Source organism: Vanellus vanellus (genome assembly GCF_965231255.1).
Source record: "Vanellus vanellus genome assembly, chromosome: 27".
NCBI classification, from domain to species: Eukaryota; Metazoa; Chordata; class Aves; order Charadriiformes; family Charadriidae; genus Vanellus; species Vanellus vanellus.
This window is the reverse complement of record NC_138932.1, coordinates 2,730,722-2,757,178: the sequence shown is the minus strand read 5'-3', so window position 1 is coordinate 2,757,178 and position 26,457 is coordinate 2,730,722. Positions and strand designations below refer to the sequence as shown.

Below are 26,457 nucleotides of genomic sequence, written 5' to 3'. Positions count from 1 at the left end.
AGAATTCGGGGGAAAAAAAAATCCGCAAAAAAACAGCAAAAAGCAAAGCTGTTCCTTCCCCACCGGCAGCAGCCGTTCCTTTTTTTGGCCCGTTCTAAAACCAACCAAGGACACGTACAGAAATAGCAAAATAATAGGGAAAAATCCTCGGGAACCTGCAGGAAAAGCCCCGAGAACCTCCTGTTGGTGCCAATGACTCGGATTCCCACTGCCCTTCTCCGTAAAGAGACAATAAATTACAAAAAATTAGGGGTACCAGGGATTATTATTAGGTAATTAGGTACTAATTATCAGGTAGCCGGAATTAGTGGTGATGCCAAACAGGGCTTTAGATGCCGCCACGGTCAGGAGCGAACCAGCACCTTCACTGGGGGAACTGGACGTGGGTGAGGACATTTCCCCTCTGCAGGTGAAAATAACGAGCGGTAAAATTAAAATAAGGAGTAATTTTAATTGAAAATATTGGGGAAAGCTTCAGCCGGATGGAAAACAGGCCGAGGGGTGAGTTTGGTGCTTGACCGCTCCAGCAAATATTCCCCGGACAAGCTCTGCGTTTCCCGGAGCTCGCAGGTAGATGTAGAACCACTCCAGGATCCGTTTTGGCCAAAAAAAGAAAAAAAGAGAGAGATTTGTTACTGTTTAGGAAGACAGAGGAGAATCGTCAAGTCGGTTTTTTTGGTTTGGTTTTTTTTTTTTTTTTGGTTTGGTTTGGTTTGTTTTTTTTTTTTCTCCCAGCTGAATTTGGCATAAAAAGAGCTGAAGACTTCCAGGAAATTCTGTAGCTTTGACTTCTAAAAAAAAAAAGAAAAAATTAAAAAAAAAAAAAAATAGAAATAAATTGGCAAGTGCTGGTTCCATAATAACGCTTAATTGCTTTTGGTATTTTGAAAATAGACTGATTAAATGTACGTGCGGAACGCGAAGCTGCAAATTGGCTACCGAACACCGCCGCGGAACTTTTGGGGCTTCCCCCCACCCCCCCATGTACCTGAGCGCGTGATTAACCAGGCGGCTGTTAACGAAGGGAGGAGATGGCGCATCGTTAACGCGCCGCAGCACCTTTGCTGCTGGTCTTGGCGCAGTGGGGGGGTTGTCACCGTCACCCCCCTCCCCGTGTCACCCCCGCCCCGGGTTCGCTGTGCCACAGTCCGACCTTTGCCACCCGCCTGGTTCGGCTTATTATTTTATTTCGCTTTTTTTTTTTTTTTTCCTCATTTTTAAGATGGTTTTCCCTTATTTTTAGCAGGAGAGCAGATAGCGTCGAGGTTTATTTCCCCTCCTTGGCGTTGTAGTCATCGTAAGTGACGAATGCGTCTGAGCTGAGACGGGGCCAAATTCTGCTCCGGCGTAAACGGATCCTTTGAAAGCAAAGAAGTTGCTCTCCGTCCATCCTTCCCGCGTTGTAATTCCTTAATTAGAGCCACCCCGGCGTGCCTCTAAATTAACCCGAGGGGCCGGATCCTGACTCCCCCAATGCGGTCGACCACATCTCGGGGCGAAAGTGTTCGTTTGGGCCAGTCCGGGGGATGTTTTGGGAAGAGGGGGATGGGACCTGCCCATCTCAGGCAGCTGCCGGTGTTCCCCTGTCCCCCCCCCCCGTCCCCCAATCCCCACTCCCAGATCTCAAACTATCCCGATTGTGTTTTCAGACGTTAAGAAAGAAAGGTTTTAACGGCTGTGACAGCCCGGAGCCCGACGGCGATGACTCGATAGACCAGAGCCCCTTGATGGAGGATAAATACCGTAAAGGCAGCGAAGATCTGGATATCCTGTTCAAGCGCTACGGTGTAAGTATCTGCCCCGTGGCCGGAAAACCTTCATTATATGTTCTTTTTTTTTTTGTTTTGTTTTGTTTGTTTGTTTGTTTTTGTTTCGTTTTTCTTCCGTTCGATTTCCCCCCCCCCCCCCAACCTCGTCCCTCCCCGACACCCCCTCCCCCGTGTCCCCCTTCCCCGTCCCCAAAACGTAACAGGCGCTGAACAAGAAGCACAGGGAGTGCGAGAGCCCGGAAGGGGATGAAGTGTTTGCGTTGACCCCGCAGACGGAAGAGAAATATAAAAAGATTGATGAGGAATTTGATAAAATGATGCAGAATTACCGGCTCGCAGTGAGTAGCTGGTGGTCTGCAGCCCTCTGCCCGCCCCCCTCCTTCCCCCCCCCCCCCCCAACCTTTGCCCTTCTCCGGATGCCTCCGGGTGCCGGGGTCGGCAGGGGGGAATGGATTTTGCATGGCTTTGCTTTGCCGTGCCCTGGGAGCCCAATGCGCGCAGCCCCCCCGCCCCGAGAGCACCCCGGGGCTGACGGGTGAGATGCACGAGGGGCCATGAGGGTCCCTCCTCTCCCCCACCCGGAGAAGCAGGAACAACCCTTGGGAAAACCGTTCCCATTAGCTCTGGTGTTCCCGAGCCTCCCTGGCTCCGCGCAGGAGGATATCGCTATTCTCCCCTCCTTTGGCACAAATACAGGATTAGGGTATCCTTTTTTTGCTCCTTTTCCCCCCAAAAAGGGCTTTTTGCCTGGGTTAAGACCCAGAATTCACGTGATCTGATGGTGGGTGCTGATGCATCCGGCATTCCCGATCCACCTTGGCTCCACGCAGGAGGATATCACTATTCTCCTGTTGTTTAGTGCAAGTAGTGGATTAGGGCTTCCTTTTTTTGCCCCTTTTCCTCCCAAAAAGGGCTTTTTGCCTGGGTTAAGACCCAGAATTCATACAAGCTGATGGTGGGTGCCGATGCATCCGGCATTCCCAAGCCTCCTTGGCTCCATGCAAGAGGATATCGCTATTCTCCCCTCCTTTAGCACAAATACAGGATTAGGGTGTCCTTTTTTTGCCCCTTTTCTCCCCAAAAAAGGGCTTTTTGCCCGGCTTAAGACCCAGAATTCATATGAGCTCATGGTGGGTGCTGACCCCTCCGGCATTCCCGAGCCTCCTTGGCTCCGCTCAGGAGATTATCACGATTTTCCCCACCTTTATGGCAAATACAGCATTAGGGCTTCCTTTTTTGCCCGTTTCCCCCCCCCCAAAAAAAAAAGTGCTTTTTGCCTGGATTAAGACCCCAGCGTTCGTACGAGCTGGCAGCGGATGCCATCCCCTCACATCCCCGCAAGACTCGGCCCGGTTTGGGCTATTCCGCATTAATTCCCCTCCCAAATCCCCCGAGCCCTCGGGGCAGCTGGTGGCCGTGGCAGAAATCCCAGGGAGGTTTTAGCCTGTGATCCCAGAGCCGTCACCGGGGTGGCATCAGGACAGCGCCGAAAGGGATTTGTGTCAGGAGATGGGGAGGAGGAGGAGGAGGAGGAGGAGGAGGAGGAGGGGGACACGTTTCAAATTAGTCGTTAGTTCCAGGGAGCAGAGACCGTTGATGCAGGCACGGCTTCTTCGGAGGGATTAGCCCCGAGTCGCTGCAGCCATAATTAATGCCGCCAGGAGCGGAAAGGAGGCTCGTTTTCGAGGGCTGGATGCGGCACTGCCAAAATTACACCACACCACCCCCCTAAAAACAATCATCCGCCCTTCTGTGCTTTGCAAAACCCCCCCCCCTCCCCAGGTTCAAATTCCGGCTTTTCTTGAGCGTTAGGTCTTGTGAAACGCAGGGCTCTTCGTTTTGCTGACTCAGCAGGCGAGCGCCGCGGCGCTCCGGGGAGCCTCCCGAGGACCCCCAAATCTGCATCTCCGTCCCTGGGTGTGCTGCCCCGAGCCCTGGGAGAGCCTGGGGGCGGAGGGGGGGGTGAAACGGGGTAGAGATGCCCCAGCTCAGCCCTCGGGGGCGGCTTTAGAGCAGCATTAGCCCCCGCGAGGTTCGGCTCTGCCTCCGCCTCCCGGAGGTTCCCCCCTGGTTTCACCGGTTGGGGGGGGGCGGGGGGGACAACAGGTTGGGGGTACGGCCCCGGTGCCTGGCACAAGCCGTGCCGCTTGGGGTAAAACAGGTGGAAAAAAAACCCGCAGAGCTTTATCCTCGGTGCGAAACGACCCCGGCGAGCGGGGACCGCTTAGCATCTGTATTTTTCCGCCCCAAAGGGAGGGCTCCGCGCAGGCTCCCATCGCCGGAGGCAGCACCCAAAGGACCGGCTCCTGCCCTAAAACCGTTTGGGTCGGTGGCGTTCGGGCGCTGAGCGCTCCGTCGTCGCGGGCGCAACGTCGGGCTCCCCCACTAAACCTCCCCGCGCATTCGGGGACCGAGTGACGCAGGGCGAGCGGGTGCGGGAGGAGATGCTTTTCCATTTTAACCGGCTGGGTTGGTTTGGTGTGTGACGAGAACTAACCAGTCTCGGCGGCCGGGGGGGGGGGTGGGGGGGGGGGGGGCTTAACAACCGCCTCGGTCGCTGCGGAGTGGCTTCGGCGTTTGGTGTTTGTAATCGCTTTTAATGACAACGGAGATGGTTGAGGTTTGGCTGATGTGTGCAACTCCCCCCCACCCCCCACCCCAACCTTCTTCCCCGGATTTTGGACTGATGTGGGGTTGTGTCCTCCTTAGGGTGATGTCGGGGGGGACAGGGACGGACCTGGGACCGCTCAGCTGGTGGCCCGGCTGCGCGTCTCAGCGTCAGCCCGAGGCTTGTTTGAAGGTGCAATGGGATAAATAACAGATGAAAAGGAAAAATGCGCTCTCCCGTTGGTGTATCCACCTCCCGGCTTTATCACGGCGTTGCTTCGGATGCGATGCGTGGTGGCGGTGGGGGGGGGGGGGGTGGGGGGGCTTGGTTTAGCTTTTCCTTTCCCTTCCCGGGAACGTGCACGCAGGCAGACGCCTTTGCAGTGATTTATTACACAACGCTGCACGTGCGGCGCCCGAGAAATCGTCCTCCTCCCCGGTTTGCTGCCGCGGAGGGAGGGCTCCGCGTTACAGCTCTCCCCCCCCCCCCCCCCCCCCCCGCCTCCCCGGGCCACGGCAGGCTGTGAAGGTCTGGGTAACGCCGAGCCCCGGTCCCTTCGAGCGGCGATGCCGCGGCGGAGGCTGCGAACCGCCATCCCCTGAGCTTCGGCTGCGGCCGCGGGATGTCTCTGAAGGACGGGATGCCCTTGAGAGGCTGGGGGGGGCGGTTTCCAGCAGCGAGGTGTGGGTGAGCACCATCCTGCTCCATCGTGCCGTCCTCCCCTCTACCCCAAAAGCGAATCACCCGTCTAGGAGCAGATTTGGGGAGGGGGCCGCAGGGCAGCAGCAATGGGGGGGATGCTCGGTTTCCTCTGCCCTCTCCGGTGCGGTCCCAGCTCCGGCCCGGTGACGGTCCCATGCGGCGCTGGGCTTCTCTGCCTCTCCAGCCCTCAGCAAATTAAAGTGGGGCTTTGCTAAAGCCTCTAAGCAGGTGCCTGCTCCTGTTAACGAAGAGCAAATCAGTGACATAAGACAGACGGCAGGGATAATCACGGCGAGTCTGGCTCCAGCGGGGACGCTGGTAGGTGAAGCTGGTCCTCGACCTGCGGCTGAGGATAGGGCTTTAGCGATGCTCCTGCTTCCCCGGGGTCAGCTCCTCCTCCTTCCCAGCAGCTCCCAGAGGTGCCAGGATGGATCCCAGTGTCACCCGAGGGCTGTGCGGAGCAAAACGAGCCTTTCCCAGATGCTCTGCCACCGGCAGCAGTGCCGGTCTGAAGCGGCGATCCGCTGCCGGCTCTTTCATAGAATCATGGAATGGTTGAGGTTGGAAGGGACCTTGAAGATCACCTCGTTCCACCCCCCTGCCCCGGGCAGGGCCACCTCCCCCCAGCCCAGGTTGCCCCCAGCCCCGTCCAACCCGGCCTTGAACCCCTCCAGGGATGGGGCAGCCACAGCTTCTCGGGGCACCCTGCGCCAGGGGCTCACTGCCCTCACAGGCAACAATTTCTTCCCAATATCTCATCTCACTCTCCCCTCTGTCAGTGTCAAACCATTCCCCCTCATCCCATCGCTCCCCTCCCTGATCCAGAGTCCCCCCCCAGCTCTCCTGGAGCCCCTTTAGGCACTGGAAGGGGCTCTGAGGTCTCCCCGGAGCCTTCTCTTCTCCAGGCTGATCCCCCCCAACTCTCTCCGCCTGTTCTTGTAGGAGAGGCGCTCCTCTTCCCATCCCACTGGATGAGGAATGGCCTCGTAAAATCCCTGTGGGCTGCTTGGCCACTGCGGTGGGACGAAGGGCAGCGCTGAGCTCAGCCGCACTCGGTGCTGGTGGGGCCCGGACCACCCCGCCGCTGCCCGCCTTGATGGTTTGGGGGTGTTTCCAGCCACCTCTCCGCGGGCTCCCCCGAAAAACCCTGGGGGTAAATAAATAGGGCCTGAAAATGAGCCCGAAGCAGCTGGTTGCAAAGCTTTGATGTGGAGAGCCGATTGCTCTTCCCGGTCATCCCTGGTGGGGTGCAGACTCCGGTGCGTCCCTCCGCGATGCCGGCGTGGGCAGGGTGCAAGCGCAGCGGTGCAGGTCGGCAGTGAAATGGGGGTTTGGGGAGGTTCTGGGCTGTCATGTCCCCCCCCCTCCCCTCTGTTTTCAGCAGTGGGGTGATGCTGCTGCTGCTGCGATGCAGGATCAGACCTGCTCTTGCTCAGAGAGGTACCTGCTCCCCTTTTACCCCCCGGCTCTCTGTTCAGTCCGCAGTGCCCGCGCCCAACTTCGCCATGCCCGTGACGGTGCCGGTGACCAACCAAAACACGCTACAGTTCAGCAACCCGGGCAGCTCGCTGGTGACCCAGTCCCTGGTGACCTCCTCGCTGACGGACCCCCGGCTTCTCTCACCGCAGCAACCGGCGCTGCAGAGGAACACCGTATCCCCGGGGCTGCCGCAGAGGCCGGCCAGCGCAGGTGAGCCACGCCGGGACCCTTTGCACCCCCTCTCCTCATCCTCCCTGCGAGAGCCTTGCTGGGTCCGCAGCACCGAGCCTGGGGCACAGAATCGTAGAACCGTGGACTGGGTTGGGTTGGAAGGGACCTGAAAGACCATCCAGTTCCACCCACTACCCTGGGCAGGGCCACCTCCCCCCAGCCCAGGTTGCTCCCAGCCCCGTCCAACCCGGCCTTGAACCCCTCCAGGGATGGGGCAGCCACAGCTTCTCGGGGCACCCTGCGCCAGGGGCTCACCGCCCCCACAGCCAACAATTTCTTCCCAATATCTCATCTCAATCTCCCCTCTGTTGGTGTCAAACCGTTCCCCCTCGTCCCACGGCTCCCCTCCCTGACCCAGAGTCCCCCCCCAGCTCTCCTGGAGCCCCTTTAGGCACTGGAAGGGGCTCTCAGGTCTCCCCGGAGCCTTCTCTTCTCCAGGCTGACCCCCCCACCTCTCCCAGCCTGTCCTCCCAGCAGAGGGGCTCCAGCCCTCCCAGCACCTCCGGGGCCTCCTCTGGCCCCACTCCACCAGCTCCATGTCTCTCCTGCGCTGAGGCCCCCGAGCTGGAGGCAGCACTGCGGGGGGGTCTCCCCAGAGCACAGCAGAGGGGCACAACCCCCCCTCGCCCTGCTGGCCACGCTGCGGGGGATGCAGCCCGGGGTGCCGGGGGCTCGCTGGGCTCCAGCGCACGGTGCCGGCTCGTGGATGGCTTTCCCCCCCCCAGCACCCCCATGTCCCTCTCGGCAGCGCTGCTCTCCATCCCTCCATCCCCACCTGCGCTGGGACCGGGGGTCGCCCCCACCCGGGTGCAGGACCCCACGCTTGTTGAACCTTGTGAGGTTCACACAGGCCCACTTCTCCAGCCTGTCCAGGTCCCTCTGGATGGCATCCTGTCCCTCAGGTGTGTCACCGCCCCACTCAGCTCAGTGTCATCCGCAAACTTGTTGAGGGTGCCCTCCATCCCACTGTCCATGTCATTGATGAAGATGTCAAACACTGCTGGTGCCAATACTGACCCCTGAGGGACTCCACTTGTCATTGATCTCCATCTGGACATTGTGCCATTGACCACTACCCTCTGGATGTGACCATCCAACCAGTTCCCCATCCAACCAGTTCCTCATCCACTGAACAGTCCACCCATCAAATCTGTATCCTAAATCCTGAATTGAAGATTTAGGGAATGGATGTTGTGGGGCATCCATACAACATCTGTAGCTCTTCCCTTGTCCACTGAGGTAGTCACACCACCAGAGAAGGTCCCTAGGTCGGCCAGGCAGGACTTGCCCTTGGTGGAGCCATGCTGGCTGTCCCGTGTCACCTCCCTGTCCTCCATGTGCCTTAGCGTAGCTTCTCGGGAGGTGGGGGACGCCGCTGCCGCCTCCGTCCCCTGATGGCTGACAGGACATGTCCCTGCGTCCGTGGGTGGCAGGAGCACCCTGGAAGGGTCGTTGCCCACGGGTGTTGTTCCTTCCCTCCTGCCAGAGGTTGATGCCCCCAGTTTGTGCCTTGCTCTCAAACTGGTGGTGATGACCCCCCCCCCCTCCCCGCCTTACCAAGGTCTTTTTGGAGCCGGATCCCCGCAGGGATCCGTTTCGAGGTTGGGCAGCGCAAGGAGATGAGTCACCCGGCACTGTTCCCAGGCTTGGGGGTGGCTGCCGGCATCCCGCTCGCCGGTGGCACTCCGGTGACATGGGACTGCTGCCTAAAAAGGGCTTTTCTGAGTCGGGCTGTGCCGGTTGCAGTTGGTCGCCGAGCGATTACTCATGCGGATCTGCTGACAGATCGGAGGGAGCAGTCGTTTCCAGCGGGGACCGGCGATGGGTGGCGGAGGGCAGGTTGGGGGAGAGGAGCTCCGTCACCCACGTGTCCCCTGCAGCGGTGGGGTTGGGGGAGGACGACGACGACGTGTGACCGCAGCCCGGCTCTCCCGCGGTGCCATCATAAATAATAATAGCAGCGTGCAGAAAGCCCCTGCCTGCTATTTCGGTTGTCACAGATGGGCTGTAAAAATCGCACGGGCTGCAAATGGCAGAGCCGGTGACTGTCACCACCCGGACATCTGGGCGGTGGGCACTCGGCTGCGGCCCCCCGGGGGCTGTGAGAGCTCAGGGAGGAGGGGGGGGGGCTTCGCAAAGGGGTTGGGGGGGGTGGGAGAAGGGCTGGGAGGTGCCTCCAGAAGCAGGTTGGGTGCGAGCGGAAAGAGGTGCCTGCGCCGGGGGGCGATAGGAGCCGCGGTTCGAAGGCGGCTTTTTGGCTGACTGCTCCCCCCGCCCCGTCACGGGGATGGCTGGAAGCGCTCAGGTACCGGAGGGGAGACCCCCAGACCCTGGGGAGAGGGGTCTTTCAGCTCTAGGACGGGTCCCAAAGAACAACGTCTCACTCCAGGTTGGGCGGCGGAGCCCTCTTCGGGCACGGACGGCCGTCGCTCCGGCTCTGGGGCTCTCCCCTGCCCTCTCGCAGGCCCCTCTGCCGAAAAAAAAAAAAAAAAAAAAAGGGAAAAAAGAGGCTTCGTTGTAATGCAGAAAGAGCCGCTTCCAGCTCGCTCGCCGTGCGTTTGAAAGGAGGGGGGGGGGGGGGGGGGATAATTTTGCGGTTGCGAGCGCAGAGGTGTTCCAAGTCCGGCCATCTGCGTCTCATTCACTCGCTGCCTGGGCCACGGAAGAAATCCTGTTTATAGGAGCCAGGCTCTTGCATGTTAGAAGAGCTTTTTTTTTTTTTTGGTGGTTGCCCCCCCAATCCCCCCCCCCCCGCCCCTTAAATCTTGGGTTTTTTTAGTAACGCACTCGAGCTGAGAGCCGAGCGTTGCCGCGTTGTTTCCAAAGCAAACGCGCAGCCGAGCGTTGGGTCGGTACCTCGGCGCTGCCCGATGCCGTCGGCTCGGGGACGGCGCGGGAGAAGGGCGGCCGAGGGGGTTTACGGGGGCTGGGAAGGGGCTCGGCATCGCTCACCCGAGGCAACGTGGGGTGTGGGGTGCAAGCGGGGTCCCCCAGCAGGGCACAGCCCCCAAATCCTGCTGGGATCCCTCCTCCGGGACTTTGCATCCCCGTCCCTAGAAGGGAGGCTGCTGCGGTGCCGCAGCCACCACGTTTTGGGGGTCACCTTGCCCTTTTTCAAGTTGTAAACTGTTTTTTTTTTGGGGAGGGGGGGAACCGCTGCCATCCCCGCTCAGGCACCCACGTGGGGAGCAAAGGCGCTTCCCGGCACCTCATCCCTCCAGCTCTCCTCCCGCTTTCGGAGCTGAGAGCCGAAAAAAAAGGTTTCTGGCTCAGGTTTCCCCATGTGGGGTGAGAAGGGTTGGGCGGTGGTTAGAGGTGGGGTTTGGGATCGGAGGTTCCTCGTTCCCCTGCCCAAGGGCTCCGGGATGACTGCGGTCGCGGCTCCGGAGCCTTCGTGCCGGTTGTTGGCCGAAATCGCCGCCGGCGGCGTGGCCGGGCGGCCCCGGGCTGTGAATAGGTGGCTTTCAGAAATAACTCAATAACAAGGCAGGGAAAAAAAAAAAAAAAAAAAAAAAAAAGAAAATCATCTTTTTGCAGGCGAGGCAAAACGTTCAGTTTATTGGGGATAAAAAGGCCTCTGGTATGGTTTTTCCCGGCACGGCGGGGAGCGGCGGCGCTTTCCAAACGTTGGGACCGTGGGAGGCCGAATTGTAGCAGCGTCCTGGCAGCGCGCGGGGATGGTTTCCATTCGGTGCGAACATTACAGGGCAGATAGTGTTTCACGTTTTGCTGCTGGGGCTCTCTTCCCCGGCAGCACCGGCCCCGTGTCCCCCAAAGAGGGGCTTGGAATAAAATAGCCGCAGTGTTTTCCAAGCCGCCTCCTTTGGAGCGGGCTCCTGCGCCGCCTGGCTCCCGCCCAAAGGAAACGGATCTGCCTGGATAATGTTTCCCAACCTGATCACCAGGAATGCTGCTCCTTTTCGCCCGGGACTTTCACCCCGGGAAGGCGACACCGCTCCTTTTCCTTCTGCCTTCCTCCCTCATGCTCACCCCCTTCTTCCTCCCCTCCGAAAGGGGATGCTCACCCTCTTCCCGAGCGGACGGTGACCCCGTGTTTCCCATTGCTTTGCAGGGGCGATGCTCGGGGGAGACCTGAACAACACGAACGGAGCCTGCCCGAGCCCCGTGGGTAAGTGAGGAAGCCGCTGTGGCCGCCGGCACCCGCGCCCTTGCCTCCCTTTGCCGCTCCGTGCCTCAGTTTCCCCACGCACACCGTAGGATTTTGCTTCGCCGTTCAGCGCCGTCGGTCGACGGAGGAAGGGCGAGGGAAGATTTGGCCGCTGTTGGCAGCGGGAGGGTTTGGCACGTGGAGCTCCAGGCCAGCGCCTTTACTGGGGGCTGCTGGTTTCAGTGGAGAGCCCAGAGACCGAGGCGGGAGGGGGGTGCGTGTCCGTGGGGGCCAACACCTCCCGTGGTCTTGTGGGGAGCTGCAAATGAAGGGGCCGACGGAGATGGCCGCTGCGGACCGTGGTTTGGGCAGCTCTGGGTTCAGCTCCCCGCGTCGCAACCGGTTCCTCCCCTGACCTCGGGTGAGTCGCTTCCCACCTGATTCCTCGTAGCGCTTTACCGCGAGGAAAAAGAACTCATTAAGGTCCCTTTCCACTGCGAGAGCCTCAGCGCTAACGAGGCTCAGACCTTGTGGCTTAGCTCCCCGGCTATAAAACGCGCTAATAATACCTCCTTCCCCGCGGGTCTGCCTCCGCTGTCTGCAGGCTGAGCTCTTCGGGGCCGGCGCTTGCGTAGGTACAACCCAAAAACCAGTGACGGCCCCCGGGTCCTGCTGGGAAGCAGCTGCCGCTACCGGGCTGGGGCAGGATGGGCTGCGGTCCAGGGCGCAGTGGGATGGATGCCATCCATCCCCGGGCGAGGCGGAGCGGGGACGGCAGCCTCGCACCGAGAGCTTGGCTCGTCACCCCCTCCTCGGGGGCTTTTTTGCGGGGGGGGGGGTGGTCTCCAGCCGACAGCACGGAGGAAGAACGTGGAACTCGGCGCTGCCCCGCTTAAAACCAAACTGGAGCCCGTCTCCCACTGGTTGGGCAGATGGGGCTGGGCCAGGCGCGGTTCGGCAGCACCGCGGCCGCCCGTTCCCATCCCCTGTGCCGCGGCCGCTGCCGGGAATAACCTGGGCGGCAGCCACGGCAGCGCCGGGGGCATTGCTCCCTGCCAGGGCAGTTGGGGGCTGGCGTCCCCCCCGGGGCCCTCGCAGCGCCCGCCGCGGCGCTTCGCGGCTCCTTGGAAGGCAGAGGGAAGGGGCCATGGTGCCACGGCCCCCGACCACCTTCGCTGCCCCTTTTTTCCCCCCCCCCCAGGCCGCCCCCATGTCAGCTGTCGGGAGCAGCGGCGGCGGCGAGGAGCTTGGCAGGGCCCGTGAATGTCAGCATTGACGTCACCGGAGCATTCCCCGCGTTCCTGCCGCCGCTCCAGTAAACGGGCGCAAGGAGCAGGGACAGCCCGGCTGTGGCCAGCCCCGGACCCCCACCGTCCCCGGACCCCCACCGTCCCCGGGGCTCCCCGCTCCGGCTGCGGGAGGGGAGGCTGGCTGCGGCACTGCGCATGCGGTTTTTGGATACCTGGGACATTTCTTCCTCCTTCTCCTCCTCCTCCTCCTCCTCCTCCTCCTGCTCTTTCTCCTCCTCCTCCCTTGCAATCTCTGCAGCACCGAGCGATCACCTGCTGCCTCTGAGTCATCAGCCACCGCTCTGGCCCGATCCTGCAGCGATGCGGGCTGCGTCCCCACGTCCTGCCTGCATCCCCACGTCCTGCCTGCATCCCCGCGTCCTGCCTGCGTCCCCCCATCCTGCCTGCATCCCCCCATCCTGCCTGCATCCCCCCATCCTGCCTGCGTCCCCCCATCCTGCCTGCATCCCTGCATCCTGCATGCATCCCCCCCCATCCTGCCTGCGTCCCCCCATTCTGCCTGCATCCCCCCATCCTGCCTGCATCCCCCCATCCTGCCTGCGTCCCCGCATCCTGCATGCATCCCCCCATTCTGCCTGCGTCCCCCCATCCTGCCTGCGTCCCCCCATCCTGCCTGCATCCCCGCGTCCTGCCTGCGTCCCCCCATCCTGCCTGCATCCCTGCATCCTGCATGCATCCCCCCCATCCTGCCTGCATCCCCCCATCCTGCCTGCATCCCCGCATCCTGCCTGCATCCCTGCATCCTGCCTGCATCCCCCCATTCTGCCTGCGTCCCCCCATCCTGCCTGCATCCCCCCATCCTGCATGCATCCCTGCATCCTGCCTGCATCCCCCCATTCTGCCTGCGTCCCCCCATCCTGTCTGCGTCCCCCCATCCTGCCTGCGTCCCCCCATCCTGCCTGTGTCCCCCCATCCTGCCTGCGTCCCCGCGTCCTGCCTGCATCCTCGCCATGGTGCACACCATCCATGGCGCTTCCAGGGGATGCTGTGCCCCGGCTGTCCCCGGCTTGGCGAGGGCACGGGGCAGTGCCAGGCTCAAATTGACACCAGGGCGGTGTAAAGGCAGCCCGGAGTGCTCCACTTTTGGACCCCTTTTTTGGGGTGAAGGTTATCCCGAAATCCTAGCGGGAGGGCAGCCCTTCTCTCTCTGGCTCACGGGGGTTCCCAGGTCCAGGTTGGGGAGACCCTCCGCTGGCAGCGCCCAAGGGAAGCCCCTTTGGGGGTGAGTGGCGGCGCTGGGATCCAAACCTGCTCCCCTCCAGCCCCGGGGCCACCCTGACCCACACCCCGATGTGCCGTACCTCAAAGTGGCGGTTGCCATGAGAGCCACGTCTGCATCCGTGTCGGTACCACCTCGGGAAAGAGGATATTAAGGAGTTTTAACATTTCTTTTGGCTTTGCCTCCGTTGGCACTGTGGGCAGCAAAGGTCACCCGGGGAATTTTATGCACCTTCATCGTTAAGAAATATAAAAGCCAATGGCCTCGTGAGTAGTTCTCGGTGCGTGGAGGTACCCGGGATCTGGTGCACCAGGCACATGCCTTATGCACGGCTGCTCACGGTGATTCAGGACTGGGAGGACACCTCGCTCAGGACAGGAAAGCCGGTCCCCTCCCTCGGGCAGGGACACGGATACGGGAGCTGCCAGCCTGCAGCAGCCCGGCCACCGCGGGCATCCCTGATGGGCACCTCCCAGGACCCGCTCAGGCAGCATCCCTCCGTCTCGGTGGCATCAGACCGGTGGCTCCCGGGGTGCGTGGCCATCCCCCGTGCCCGGTTTACCCCATCACCCATGTGTCCGGCCCTGGGGCGGCTCTGGGAGAGGCAGCGGCTGGTGCTCGGTCCCCGATGAGCACGCGCCATGGCTGCGGCGTCACTGCCACCAGCCGCCTGCTGAAATGCAGATGTAGCGCAATGGTAGATGTGATTAATAATGCAATCAGCGACCTATTTTTCCCGGTCTAACATGCAATGAATATGAGGGCTGAATCCTGGTGATTGCTAAACGCCTTTCTATCTTTGGGGCCTATTCATAAAAAAAAAAAAAAAAAACCACCCTCATCAGAACAGTAATCTGATCCAATTTATTCCTTTCCTGATGTTCATCAAATCTTTTCCTTTTTAAATTTTTTTCTTCCTTTCCTTTCTTCTTCACCCCCCCCCCCCTTCTTTGCACATAAAATCCTTAAGTGGGGCAGCAGGAGGAGGAGGAGGAGGGAACCTCAGATCTTCAAAGGGGCAGTGGGATCAGTGAACCGAGTCCTCGCTCTGCCACAGCCCCTTTTCGCTGCTCCGGTACCATAAAGAGACCTTAAAAGTGAACGTAACAGTAATTATCCCCCCCCTTGCTCGGGCCCCAGTACCCTGCCGGAGCAGCGTAAAGAGGCCTTGCTGCAAATCTTGCTGTAATATTTATTGGTTGTGATTTCAGTAACGATGGAGGGTTCCTGCAGGTTGAGGAGCTGCCCCGGGCACCGGGAGCTCGGGGCCGCCTGCCTGCCCTGCCTCTGCCCCTGCCTGCCCCGGGGCAGCTTCGCTGGCTTTGGTGGGGAGGATGCGGCCGCTGCAGGCATCCCAGTGCCGGCCGGCACTGCCGAGCTCGCGCGGGGCTGCCTGGCGCTGCCGGCAGGCAGGTACCTGCCCGGGGGCTGCGGGTGAGCCTGCCTGGGTGGGTTTTGGGGAGCCTGGGGGGATGCGGTGCTGCTCTCCCAGGGGGGAGCCCCGCTGTGGCACCACTCGCCATGCACCCCTTCACCATCGTCATGCATTCGCCGTCACCATGCATTCACCATTGCCATGTATTCACTGTCACCATGTATTCACCGTTGCCATGCATTCACCATCGCCATGCATTCACCACCACCATGCATTCACCATTGCCATGCATTCACCATCACCGTGCATTCACCATCGCCATGCATTCACCACCACCATGCATTCACCATCACTGGGCATTCACCATTGCCATGTCTTCACTGTCACCATGCCTTCACCATCACCATGTGTTCACCGTTGCTGTGCATTCACCATCGCCATACATTCACCATCACTGTGCGTTCACCGTCACCATACATTCACCGTCACCATGCATTCGCCGTCACCATGCATTCGCCGTCACCATGCCTTCACCATCACCATGCCTTCACCGTCACCGTGCATTCACCGTTACTGTGCATTCACCATCTCCATGTGTTCACGGTCACCGTGCATTCACCATCACCGTGCATTCACCGTGACCATGCATTCACTATTGCCATTCCTTCACCATCGCTGTGCATTCACCATTTCCACACATTCACCGTCACCATGCCTTCATCGTCACCGTGCATTCACCGTCACTCACTGTGCATTCACCATCTCCGTGCGTTCACTATCGCCATGCCTTCACCATCGCCGTGCATTCACCATGACTACGCTTTCACCATCGCCATGCCTTCACCGTCGCCATGCATTCACCATCTCCATGCATTCACTATCGCCATGCCTTCACCGTCGCCGTGCATTTGCTGTTGCCATGCGGTCACGGCCGTGCGGTCACCTCCTTCTCTGTCACCCATTTTCCTGCAGGAAACGGCTACGTGAGTGCCAGAGCCTCTCCGGGTCTCCTTCCCGTGTCCAACGGCAGCAGCTTGGGCAAGATCATCCCGGCCAAGTCCCCGCCACCGCCCTCCCACGGCACGCAGCTCGCCACCAACAGCCGCAAGCCGGATTTACGCGTCATCACTTCGCAGAGCGGGAAGGGGCTCATGCACCATTTGGTGAGCGCCCGGCCGAGATCTGCTGGGAGACGGGGGGGTGGGAGCGCGTCCCCCGCCAACGGCGCGGTTGCGGGGTGGCCGTTACGCTGGCGCAGAGGCGGTGGCGGGCACCTACTCCGTGCCGGAGCGGTGGGAGCCGCCGGGGCCGTGCAGGTGGGGAGACCCGTGGTGGTGCAAAACCTATGCCTGCAACCAGCACGGCGTGAAGCCCTGCGCCGGGCACCAGTATAACCCAGTACGTGCCCCGCGGTGGGCGAGGGCGCGGTGCCGGTTAGCGGGGCGGCGTGGGGGGTTGGCGGGGCTGTGGAGTTAACGGTGCCTCTCGGTTTTCTCTCTGTTCGCCGGCGGGCAGACGGAGGACCACTTGGCTCTGGTGAGTTGCCCTGCTGAGCGCGCGGCGCGGCGGGGTGGGACGTGGGCCACTTAGTCCCGTTGGTCGCCGCACCCTGCCCTGGGCTGGGCGAAGGCGTGGGGCACGCGTAGGGGGTGGCCCCTTTGCCCTCCGTTGGGAGCACGGGCGCCAGCGTCACATCCAGTCCTGCCACGGAAAAGCAATGCCGAGAAAAACGCGCTTTTAGGAAAATCAGAGTCCCTACGGAAAAGAAGGAGCTGCAAAGTGCCTGTTTCTCCTCCCCCCCCCCCCCCAAAAAAAAAAAGCTGTGCTGGTTTCCCCTTGCAGTGGGGGGGGGAGGGGGCAGCCCGGGTGCCTTTTGGGACCGGTGCTGTGCGGAGCCACCCTGGGCACCGCCAACCCCGGGGGCTTCGCTGGAGCCACCGCAGTTCGCAGCACGGGGACGCCTGGCCCTCCGCCACCACATGAGAGAGAGGGAGTCAATCAGGCTCTTCCCATATTAAGGATATTATTTAAAGCCGGTGTAAATCCACCGGCTGCCTACTGCGCTCCCTAAACCTCCTTTGTGCACGGGGGCAGTTTTCCGTGTTATTTTTATGGCTTTTTTTTTTCCCCCCCCCCCCCTCCTCTTCCCCCCACCCCCGCCAGCAAAGTGAACACCACCTTGTTGGTGGCAATGATTCACCCCGTTCCGTTGCTATTCTGGTGTAGGGCAGATGGGCGACAGGTCAGCGCAGCGAGGAAAGGGCGAGAGCCGCTGTAGGATGCAGCTAACGCAGCCAGGGAAAAAAGCTCTCCAAAACCACGGGAGTAAGCCAAATTCCTCTCGCAGCCTGCAAGGAGACGCTCTTGGCCAGGGAAAGGATCGGCCGGGGCTTTGGCGGACTTAAATTCTGCCTTTCTCTCTACCCCAAAACCCTTCGCGGTCCGCCTTCCCGGCAGCTCCGTGCCTCAGTTTCCCCATCTGCGGAGTGAAAACCGGTCACCTCCCGCCTCCCCATCTGCTCGTCACCGTCCCCGCTGCCGGAGGGCGCTGCCTGTCTCCGAGCTGGAGGAGCAGCTTGCTTTAGGCAAACAACAAAAAAAAACCCAAAAAAAAAACCCCAAAAAATCAGCCGGGGTTGGCACTAATTGGTAGTCTGAGCTCACCCGGCGTGATTTTTGCCCGAAGTGAAGCGCGGTCCTCGCCCAAACCGAGCTGGCAGCGGGGAGGGAGGTGGAAGGTGACAAAACCCCAGGATGGAGGGGACAAAGGGACCTCTTCACGCACACGCAGGGGCAGCAGGATGAGGCAGCAGCCCCGGCGCTGAGCGCTGCCCACCCCCCTGCGCTCACGCCCCTGAGCACCCTCTGCTCTTTTAGGGCGTTCAGAGAGGTGTGTGCGTGTGTCCCCCCACCCCATTTCTCCCCGTGCCCCTAATCTGAAGGTTAGAGCAGGATGCGGTCCCCAAGCCTACGGCGACAAGCGCGCTCAGCCGGGAGCATGCCTGCATGGGTTTGTAACGGAGCCGGAATGGCTTTTTTTTTTTTTTTTTGCAAGCGGGAGCGTTTTCGCCAAGGCGCACGGCGGTGTGAGCAGCACGGGGCGGTGGGCGCGGGGGCAGCTCGCACCCCTCAGCACCTCCTGCCTGCATGAACCGGGGTGAAAATTGGGGGGGGGGGTGGTGCTTAAGGTTGATATCCCCGCGCTCACCTCGGGGTCTAACGGGGGTGGCTGCTGCCCTGTCCCCGGGGCCGATATACCCCTGCTCGCCCGGCATCCCATCCCTCCGTCGTGGTGGCCGGATTCATCCCGAGAAAGCCATAAGGCTACTGGAGGGTGATGGGGCTACGGGTCGCATCCTGCTGGGCTGCCTCAGGGTCCGGAGGAGAGGGATGGGGTTGAATCCTGCCCACCCCAAAGGTGTTTCTCTGCGGTGTCCCGAGCAGCGGGCACGGCCGGAGGGGCGGTTGCCAGCGGGATGGGTGCCAGGAAAACCCGCTCCCTACGGCTCCGGGGCTTTAGCAATTAGAGCCCTGGTAATCGCCTTCCCCGGGTGGCGGGGAGGGACCTGCGGGCTGGGCAGCGTGGGGGTGCAGGGATGCCGCAAATCCAACGCGCCGGCGGTGCCGTCACCCTCCGGCAGTGGCGGAGGCAAAGTGGGAGGGGGGGGGGGGAGGCTGTTTTTTAGCCTCCAGCCTTATCCCAGGAGAGCCCCGCGGCGCCGTCGAGCCTTGCAGGGTCCCATGCCCAGCCCCGAAAGGCGCTGGGAGCCCTGGGAAGGCTCTCGGGGACGCATCCAGCCTCGTGCCAGGCGCGATTTAAGCTGGGCGCTGCCCCGGTCTTCGCAGGGTGACGTGTGCCGGAGTGCTCCAGATTAGAGTCAAGCCTCTTGAGTCTGATTTAAATCAGATCAGCAGGGACAGCCCGGATTATCTGCCTTGTAAACAGGGGCTGAAGCTGACCCGGAGATCCGCCCACGTAACTGCCTGGAAAACGGCGGGGGGGAGCCGGGCGTTGCACCGGTCCAAGGGCAGAATTTTTCCACAGTGGACCTCCTAATTCCCGAGTCACCCCAAACCTCGTGAGGGCGCCGAGGCGGCGCGTTGCTGAGCGCTGGGTTTCAAGTTGAAGGATGCCAAAGGACCTTTAAAATCCCGAGGCCGATGCTCAGCAGCTTCGGGTACCCTTAGAGGCAGGGGACACGTTCCCGCCCATGGGTGCTGCAGGGATGTGGCAGCTCTGCGCTGCCGTAGCGGGTCCCGGTTTGGTTTGGTACCTTTCCGCCTCCTTGAACAGCACACCAAAGCTCAGCGGGCATCCTCTGGGAACACAGCGACTCTTCCTTTTCCCACCAGAAGGAATACAGACAGAGGCGTCCCCTCCGTGCACGCGGCGGGGTCGCTGGTCCTCGCGGGTGAAACCCGGCCCGGGGCAGAAAGGTGACCCGCGGCCAACGCCAAGCGACCTGCGAACGAATGTCACGAGGGGCCGAAATATCTGTAACCGGTGCGGTTCGCACCGTGCTTTATTGCGATGAGGAATGGCCGGAGCATCAATCCCGCTTAGTCCCGCCGTCTCCGGGATCAGCCTCGGCCGCTGGTGCATGCCCGGGGAGGGAGGGGAGAACTGCAGAGTGAGGTGTTTTTTTTTTGGGGGGGAGGGGGCACAACCCCTAAGAACAAGAGTAAAACGCGGGTCGGGGTTGTGATACTCTCTCCTTTTGCTTCCCCAGCAGAACACGCAGCGGTTGGGGGTCTCCCAAGCAACTCACTCTTTGACCACACCGGTTGTTTCTGTGGCTACTCCGAGTTTGCTGACGCAGGGACTGCCCTTCTCTGCCATGCCCACCGCCTACAACACAGGTAAAGAGCGGCACGAGCTTCCCGGTGCCTAATTGAATGTTCCTCCCCGTGGTCAGACGGACCCTCCCGTGTCCCACTTTGCGCCCGTCGCCCCTCGTCCGGTCGCTGGGCGCCGCTGGGAAGAGCCCGGCTCCATCCTCTCGCCGTTGATGAGAGCGACGCTTATCAGTAACGCGAGAGGGGACGTGTGCTGCCGCGGGCACGTGCCCACCTCGCGCAACTCGCTGCTGCGAGACGCGGTCGCGCGATCACAGCGTGGTCAGGGTTGGAAGGGACCTCTGGAGACCATCTAGTCCAACCCCCAAGAGTCCAAGAGGATTAAAATCAAGGGAATACTTGGACAATGAGAACTGGCTGTCTCATCCAGAAGGTCCGCGAGGGCCCGATTCTGTCATCCTACAGCCCATTGCACTGCGCTGGCAGCGTGACGGTGCTTTTAAGCGGGTGCTAATTACAGCTGCGCCCATCTCCAGGGTGATGTTGTAACAGGGGCTTAATGAAAAATGAGCGTCGCCCCCCCCCCCCCCCCCCAAAAAAAAATTGGGGAAGAATGCAAACCAGCCTGCTCGTAGGCACACCAGATTGGGGCTGGGGGGGGGGGGGAGGGGGGAGGTCCGGCCGCCCGAGGCGACGGTTACAGCGCGCTTGCCCGAGCGAAGGGGTTTGTTCGCCTGCGACCTGTCAAACCACCCCCCTGAAGCCTTTTAAGGGCTCGCTGCTGTCCCACGTAACTCACTTTTTTGGCATTCGCTCAGCGAAAAGTTTGCGAAAAATGTGAAAAGCTGCTTGTCTGGAAGGACCCAGAATAGGCGTGTCGGGAACTCCCTCTCCTAATTAGTAGGTGTCGCCCTGAAGATGCTCGTTTGTGCGTGACGAGTCGCCTCCTTTCCCTGCGCGGAAAGCATCGGCGGCCCTGTGGTCCACCAGCCGGGCTCTCTACAGCCAAAATCCCCAAAATAGCTTTTTTTAATTGAGCCCTGTGCTGCTGCCGCGCGGGGCGGAGCTGGATGGAGGGGGGTGGGGGTGGGGCTGAATTTTGGCTTTCTGTATTTATTTTTCTCTCCCAGTTGACCACAGGCGGAGAAGCGTTCCCGCTCGGGCGCCTTGGGTGTCTGTGGCCGGGACGTTTGCTGGAGATACCGTAGAGGTTCTCGCCGCGGGGACGGCTGTAGGGCGCCGTCGCGAGCTCCCAAACCTTGCCGCTTCTTCTTCCCAGGGCTAACCTATCCATCGGGTGGGAATTATCCGGATTTCGGGCCCATGAGGTTGCGTTGAGCTTCCCGCCGGCCGGGGGGTTCGCGTGCCCTTTCCCCTGCCTGCTCCGCCGCCCCATTAAGCCGCCAAACTTAAACGAGAGATGGGATGGCTCCGGTTCAAGCTCTTGGCGTTGGCTGCGGAGGCGGGTGGCGTAACCAGTGGGTGTCAGGAGCTCCGAAACCGGAATGGCTGGTGCTGGGGGTTGAAGAACCGCGTAGAGCGATGAAGCCGGTCCTGGGACATTCTGGAGGGTGTGCCCGCTGTCAGCCCGGCGGCTTTGGCGGCGGTTCAGCGCCTTCGCAGTCGCCTCTTTGTGTTGCGCCGCCGCTGCGGGCGAGGTTGGCCCCGCTGGGGTGGGGAAGGCTGAAACCACGAGGCACCCAAAAACGAGGAAGGGGGTGCGGGGAGGGGAGGACGAGGGGTTTGAGAAAGGCTCAGGGGCTGTGGGTGTCGGAAACAGCGGAGCGAGGGTTTGACCATCTCCGGGAGCTGCTTCCCTCCCTTCCCTGTGCTGCGTCACCGCAGGATTTGTACAATTCACCCCCCTGGGTTTTTGGGATGCTGGGCTGGGTTTTCCGACGGGGAAGCTGGGGGGGGACTCTGGGTCAGGGAGGGGAGCTGTGGGACAGGGGGAATGGTTTGACACTGAGAGAGGGGAGAGTGAGATGAGATATTGGGAAGAAATTGTTGGCTGTGGGGGCGGTGAGCCCCTGGCGCAGGGTGCCCCGAGAAGCTGTGGCTGCCCCATCCCTGGAGGGGTTCAAGGCCGGGTTGGACGGGGCTGGGGGCAACCTGGGCTGGGGGGAGGTGGCCCTGCCCGGGGCAGGGGGTGGCACTGGATGAACTTTAAGGTCCCTTCCCACCCAAACCAGTCTGTGATTCTGTTTTGGGGAGGCTCCCAGAGTCGTGGGTGGGAAGAGCATCTCCCTCTCCCACATCCAAGTGGGGGGGTGGTGGTGGTGGGTGTACCAGGGTGTGGGGGTGTACCAGCACATGGTGGGTACCAGTGCATGGTGGGGGGGGGTTACTGGGGCATGGGGGGGTACTGGAGCATGTGGTGTACCAGTGTATGGGGGGGTACCAGGGCACGGGGGTGTACTGGAGCATGAGGGGGTACCAGGGCATGGGTTGTACTGGTGCATAGCGGGGGGTACCAGTGCATAGGGGGGGGTACCGGGGTAGGAGGGGTGTACCGGGGCATGGGGGGTACTGGGGCATGGGGGGGGCGGGGGGGGTGTACCAGGGCATGCAGTGTACTGGTGCATGGGGTGTACCAGGGTAGGGGGGGTGTACCAGGGCATGGGGGGTTTACTGGGGCATGGGGGGGGTACTGGGGCACGGGTGGTTTTACTGGAGTAGGAGGGGTGGGGGATTACCAGAGCATGGGGTGTACCAGGGCATAGGGGGGGTACCGGGGCACGGGGGGGGCACCGGGTGTGGGTTGTACTGGGGCATGGGGGGTACCAGGGCATGGGGGGGGGGGGGGTGGTGTTACTGGGGCGTGGAGGGTGTACCGGGGCATGGGGTGTACCGGGGCACGGGGGGTACCGGCGCACAGGGGGGTACCGGGGGGGTACCGGTCCGTGGGAGCGGGAGCGGCGGCGCCGCGCGTGGCCGATGACGGGCGGAGAGCGCCCTCTGCTGCCGCGCGGGGACGGGACCGGACGGGACCAGACGGGACGGACCCCGCGGGGGTGGGATGGAGCACACACGGGGGTGGGATGGAGCACACACACGGCGGGGGGGAGGGTTGAGCAGCCACCGGGGGGGTTCCTCACTCCGGGGGTGGAGGAAACGTGTGTCTCGTCGCTTTTTGGGGGCGTCACCAGTGGGTGTTGGATGGTGTGAAGGTGGTGGAGGGGTCTCGTTAGCGGCTCCTGCCTTGAAGGTAGAAGGCGACTAGATCTAAAGAAGCCATTTGTTACGCTGAGGGTGATGAGATGCCAGCCCAGGTTGCCCAGAGAGGTGGGGGATGCCCCATCCCTGGGAACATCCCAGGCTGGGTCAGACTGGGAACATCCCAGCTCAGGTTGGACGGGGCTTGGAGCAACCTGATCTCCTTGAAGATGTCCCAGCTCATGGCAGGGGGTTGGACTAGATGACCTTTAGACATCCCTTCCACCCCAAACCGTTCTGTGACTCCACGTGTCCCATGGCCGTCTGTCGTGGCTTGGGCTGGACCGGCCACTGCGCGAACCCCAGACGCTCTCTCCGCAGCTCACAGCGATGGCTGAAATTCACGGATTCTACAAATTCTACAAGTTGTGGCTGGTTTGCCTCTCTTGAGCGGGTCTCCATCTTCTTGCAGCGCCCAGGGCTCCGCCGGAGCAGGTTTGACGTTGAAATGACTGAAGGGCTCCGTTCCTTTCCTTTCCTTTCCAGATTATCAGCTGACGAGCGCTGAGTTGTCTTCGCTGCCGGCCTTCAGCTCACCTGGTGGGCTGTCCCTTGGCAACATCTCCGCCTGGCAGCAGCAGCAGCAGCAGCAGCAGCAGCAGCAGCAGCAGCAACAGCAGCAACAGCAGCAGCAGCAGCAACAGCAGCAGCAGCAACAGCAGCAGCAGCAGCAACAGCAGCAGCAGCAGCAGCAGCAGCAGCACCTGGTTCCTGTATCACTAGGAAATTTAATGTAAGTGAGAGGGGTACGGTGTCACGGGCCGCTCACGTGATGTCCTAAAAGGCAAGAGGGAAGCGGGGAACTCCCCCGAGGTGCCAAACCTGCAGAACCTGCGACTCCTCCGCGGGCGCATCCAGCGCCTCCCGCTGCGGGCAATGACAGGGGGTTTGCGCCGTGCTCCTAAAAGGCAGGAGCAGCCGTGCCCACGGCTGCAGGAGGAGCCGGAGCAGTGAGCTCGGGGTGTTTGGGGAATCCTGTCCCTGCCACCGTGGGACAGGAGTGACCCCGGAGTCCCCGGATGAGATCGGGGTGACGGCGTGATAGGTGACGCTCTCCCAGAGCTGCTTCTATCCGCAGCAGGAGGATTGCGCTCTTCACCTCACGTGGGGGGAGCTGAGATCCCGCAGGAGCCAGAGTTACGTGGGATGGTCATTGCAGAATAACGTGTCTTAAGCGGTCCCGTTAGGGTAGAAAGAAGGTAGCTTTTAAAATTGAAAACGAATTGTTTAACTCCGGGGAAAAAAAATACATCCACTCGCACATTGGAGCGGGTTTTCTGAAGTAGATCCGCTTTTAGTTTGGAATAAAGCGTCCACACGCAGAGCTTTTGCAGCCTATCGTAGTCAAAATAAAGATTTCGGCAGCTCGCCCGCGATCACACGAAGACCGTGGGACAAAAAAAGAAAAAGGCAGGAATTGAAGAGGGGGATTCGGTGACTTTGCCCCAGCCCCAGTTTAGGAGCAAAACTCACATCCCCGGGTGGATCTATGGGTGCACCAGGCGTTGGCGTGGTGAGGTCAGTCCATTTCTCCGCTGCCCGGAGCCCATTTTCCAGGCAGGGCGGGCAGCAGCTTCCCCAGCAGCTGGACCTAAAGGGGCTCCAGGAGAGCTGGGGGGGACTCTGGGTCAGGGAGGGGAGCCGTGGGACGAGGGGGAACGGTTTGACACTAAGAGAGGGGAGAGTGAGATGAGATATTGGGAAGAAATTGTTGGCTGTGGGGGCGGTGAGCCCCTGGCGCAGGGTGCCCCGAGAAGCTGTGGCTGCCCCATCCCTGGAGGGGTTCAAGGCCGGGTTGGAGGGGGCTGGGGGCAACCTGGGCTGGGGGGAGGTGGCCCTGCCCAGGGCAGGGGGGTGGAACGAGGTGATCTTCAAGCTCCCTTCCAACCCAAACCAGTCAGTGATTCTATGAATTTTGGGTTGTAATAAAGGGGCTGAAGATTTTCCCAGCTTGGAACAAAACCACCCGTCCCAGCGCCCCACCGGGGTTGCTCAGCCCGTGGAAGACGCCGGGGCAGAGCCGTAGGGGTGCCCGCGGGCCGGGGGCGGCCGGGGGTGTTGCAGTCTGTCCTTCTCCTCCACGTGTTTGGGTGACTGCTGCGGGTACTGGGGGGTGGGATCGGGGTGGCGGGGGTGCCCGCAGGGTTGTGCGGGGTCTGATCCTGGCGCGGCGGTGATGCATTGTGGTGAGCGTGCGGATTATGAATTCTGGAGTTGTAATAATTCGTAATTCTAATTGGGAATCCGGATTCATAGTTTGATCCGGATTCATAGTCTGATGTGGATTCATAGTTTGATCCGGATTCATAGTTTGATCCGGATTCATAGTCTGATCTGGATTCATAGTTTCATCCAGATTCATAGTTTGATCCGGATTCATAGTTTCATCTGGATTCATAGTTTCATCCGGATTCATAGTTTGATCCGGATTCATAGTCTGATGTGGATTCATAGTTTCATCCGGATTCATAGTTTGATCCGGATTCATAATCTGATCCAGATTCATAACTCCGGATTCGTTCAGCCGCGGGGGCGTGCGGGTTAGGAATTCTGTGGAGTGGAGGGTCAAAGGCCTCCGGAAAGATGAATAATGAGAAACTTCCCGTTATCTCCCCCTCCATCTGTTTCTCCCCCTTCCTCCCTCTCCTCCTCTCCTCTTCCTCCTCCTCCTCCTTCTCCTCCTCCTCCTCCTCTTCCTCTCCCAACCTCGTCCCTTCCGGACGCTCAGACAAGGGAGTCACTTGTCCCACACCACCACTTTGACTGTCAACACCAACCCCAACATCAGCATCAAGTCGGAGCCCGTCTCGCCCAACCGGGAAAGAAACACTGCCACCCCGCTCAGCACCTTCCCCCACCAGCCCCGGCACGAGCCCACCGGCCGCTCGCCCGTCGACAGCCTCAGCAGCAACACCAGCTCCTACGAAGGCAACAGCGAGCGGGACGATCCCGCCCGCCCCGATTTCGGCTCGTCCCTGGGTCTCCTGCGACCCACCAGCGAGCCCGAGGGGGAGAGCCCCTCCGTAAAGCGCATGCGGTTGGATACCTGGGTGACATAACGGGGTCCCCGCCGTCCCTTGGGAGCGCCGCCGGCTCGCAGCGGGGCCGTGGGGAAGGGGGGGGGGGGGGGAGGGATGGGGAAGGGGGGAAGGTAGGGGGGAGGGAGGGCAAAACGGGTTCTTGGGGATGGGATGGGGTAGGGGCGGGGGGGGGGGGTTTGGGGGGGGGAAATTATCATAAACTGCCTGAGAAATAGCTTTAGGATTTTGTAGGCATTCATTCTAGCGCAGCAGGTGATGCACGCAGTACATACGGCGCTCCTCGGCCGGGGGCTTCGAGGCGGCGGCGAGGGGGGGCGGGGAGATAAAACTCAAATAGCTGTGTCCTCACCCCCCCAAAAAAAGCAGTCCCTGGCGATGCTGACCCCCGCGGGCGGGCGGAGCAGGCGGCAGTCGGTGCCCGCTGACCAGCGAGACCCCGGGGACGTCGGTCCCCGCCGGGAGGTGGGAGCGGATCCCTAGAGAAGAGCGCCTGCGGCCGGACGGGCTGCGAGGGGAGACGGGGCACGGAGCACCCCAAATCTGGGGGGTGGAAGGGGGGGGTGGGGGGTGGCGGAGAAGGGAAACGTGCAGAGAAGGGCGGT

The 26,457-nt window shown here is 61.2% G+C and overlaps 1 protein-coding gene across 6 annotated transcripts in view; it reads left to right on the top strand.

The window, feature by feature from the left end:
* The window catches only part of MEF2D (myocyte enhancer factor 2D), an 83,641-nt gene extending 57,641 nt beyond the window's left edge, over nucleotides 1-26,000 (top strand). For 2 of the 6 annotated variants that reach the window (XM_082495931.1, XM_082495930.1), the window contains exons 5-12: nucleotides 1,650-1,787; nucleotides 6,558-6,768; nucleotides 10,862-10,918; nucleotides 15,774-15,964; nucleotides 16,317-16,337; nucleotides 19,532-19,661; nucleotides 23,301-23,547; nucleotides 25,543-26,000. In XM_082495931.1, coding sequence (XP_082352057.1) covers nucleotides 1,650-1,787; nucleotides 6,558-6,768; nucleotides 10,862-10,918; nucleotides 15,774-15,964; nucleotides 16,317-16,337; nucleotides 19,532-19,661; nucleotides 23,301-23,547; nucleotides 25,543-25,873 — 1,326 coding nt within the window. In that variant the 3' untranslated portion in view covers nucleotides 25,874-26,000. Of the gene's footprint in view, nucleotides 1-1,649; nucleotides 1,788-1,972; nucleotides 2,108-6,557; nucleotides 6,769-10,861; nucleotides 10,919-15,773; nucleotides 15,965-16,316; nucleotides 16,338-19,531; nucleotides 19,662-23,300; nucleotides 23,548-25,542 lie in introns of all 6 variants that reach the window. The other 4 variants (XM_082495932.1, XM_082495934.1, XM_082495933.1 and 1 more) reach the window with 4 other exon arrangements.
* The last annotated feature ends 457 nt before the right edge of the window (nucleotides 26,001-26,457 follow it).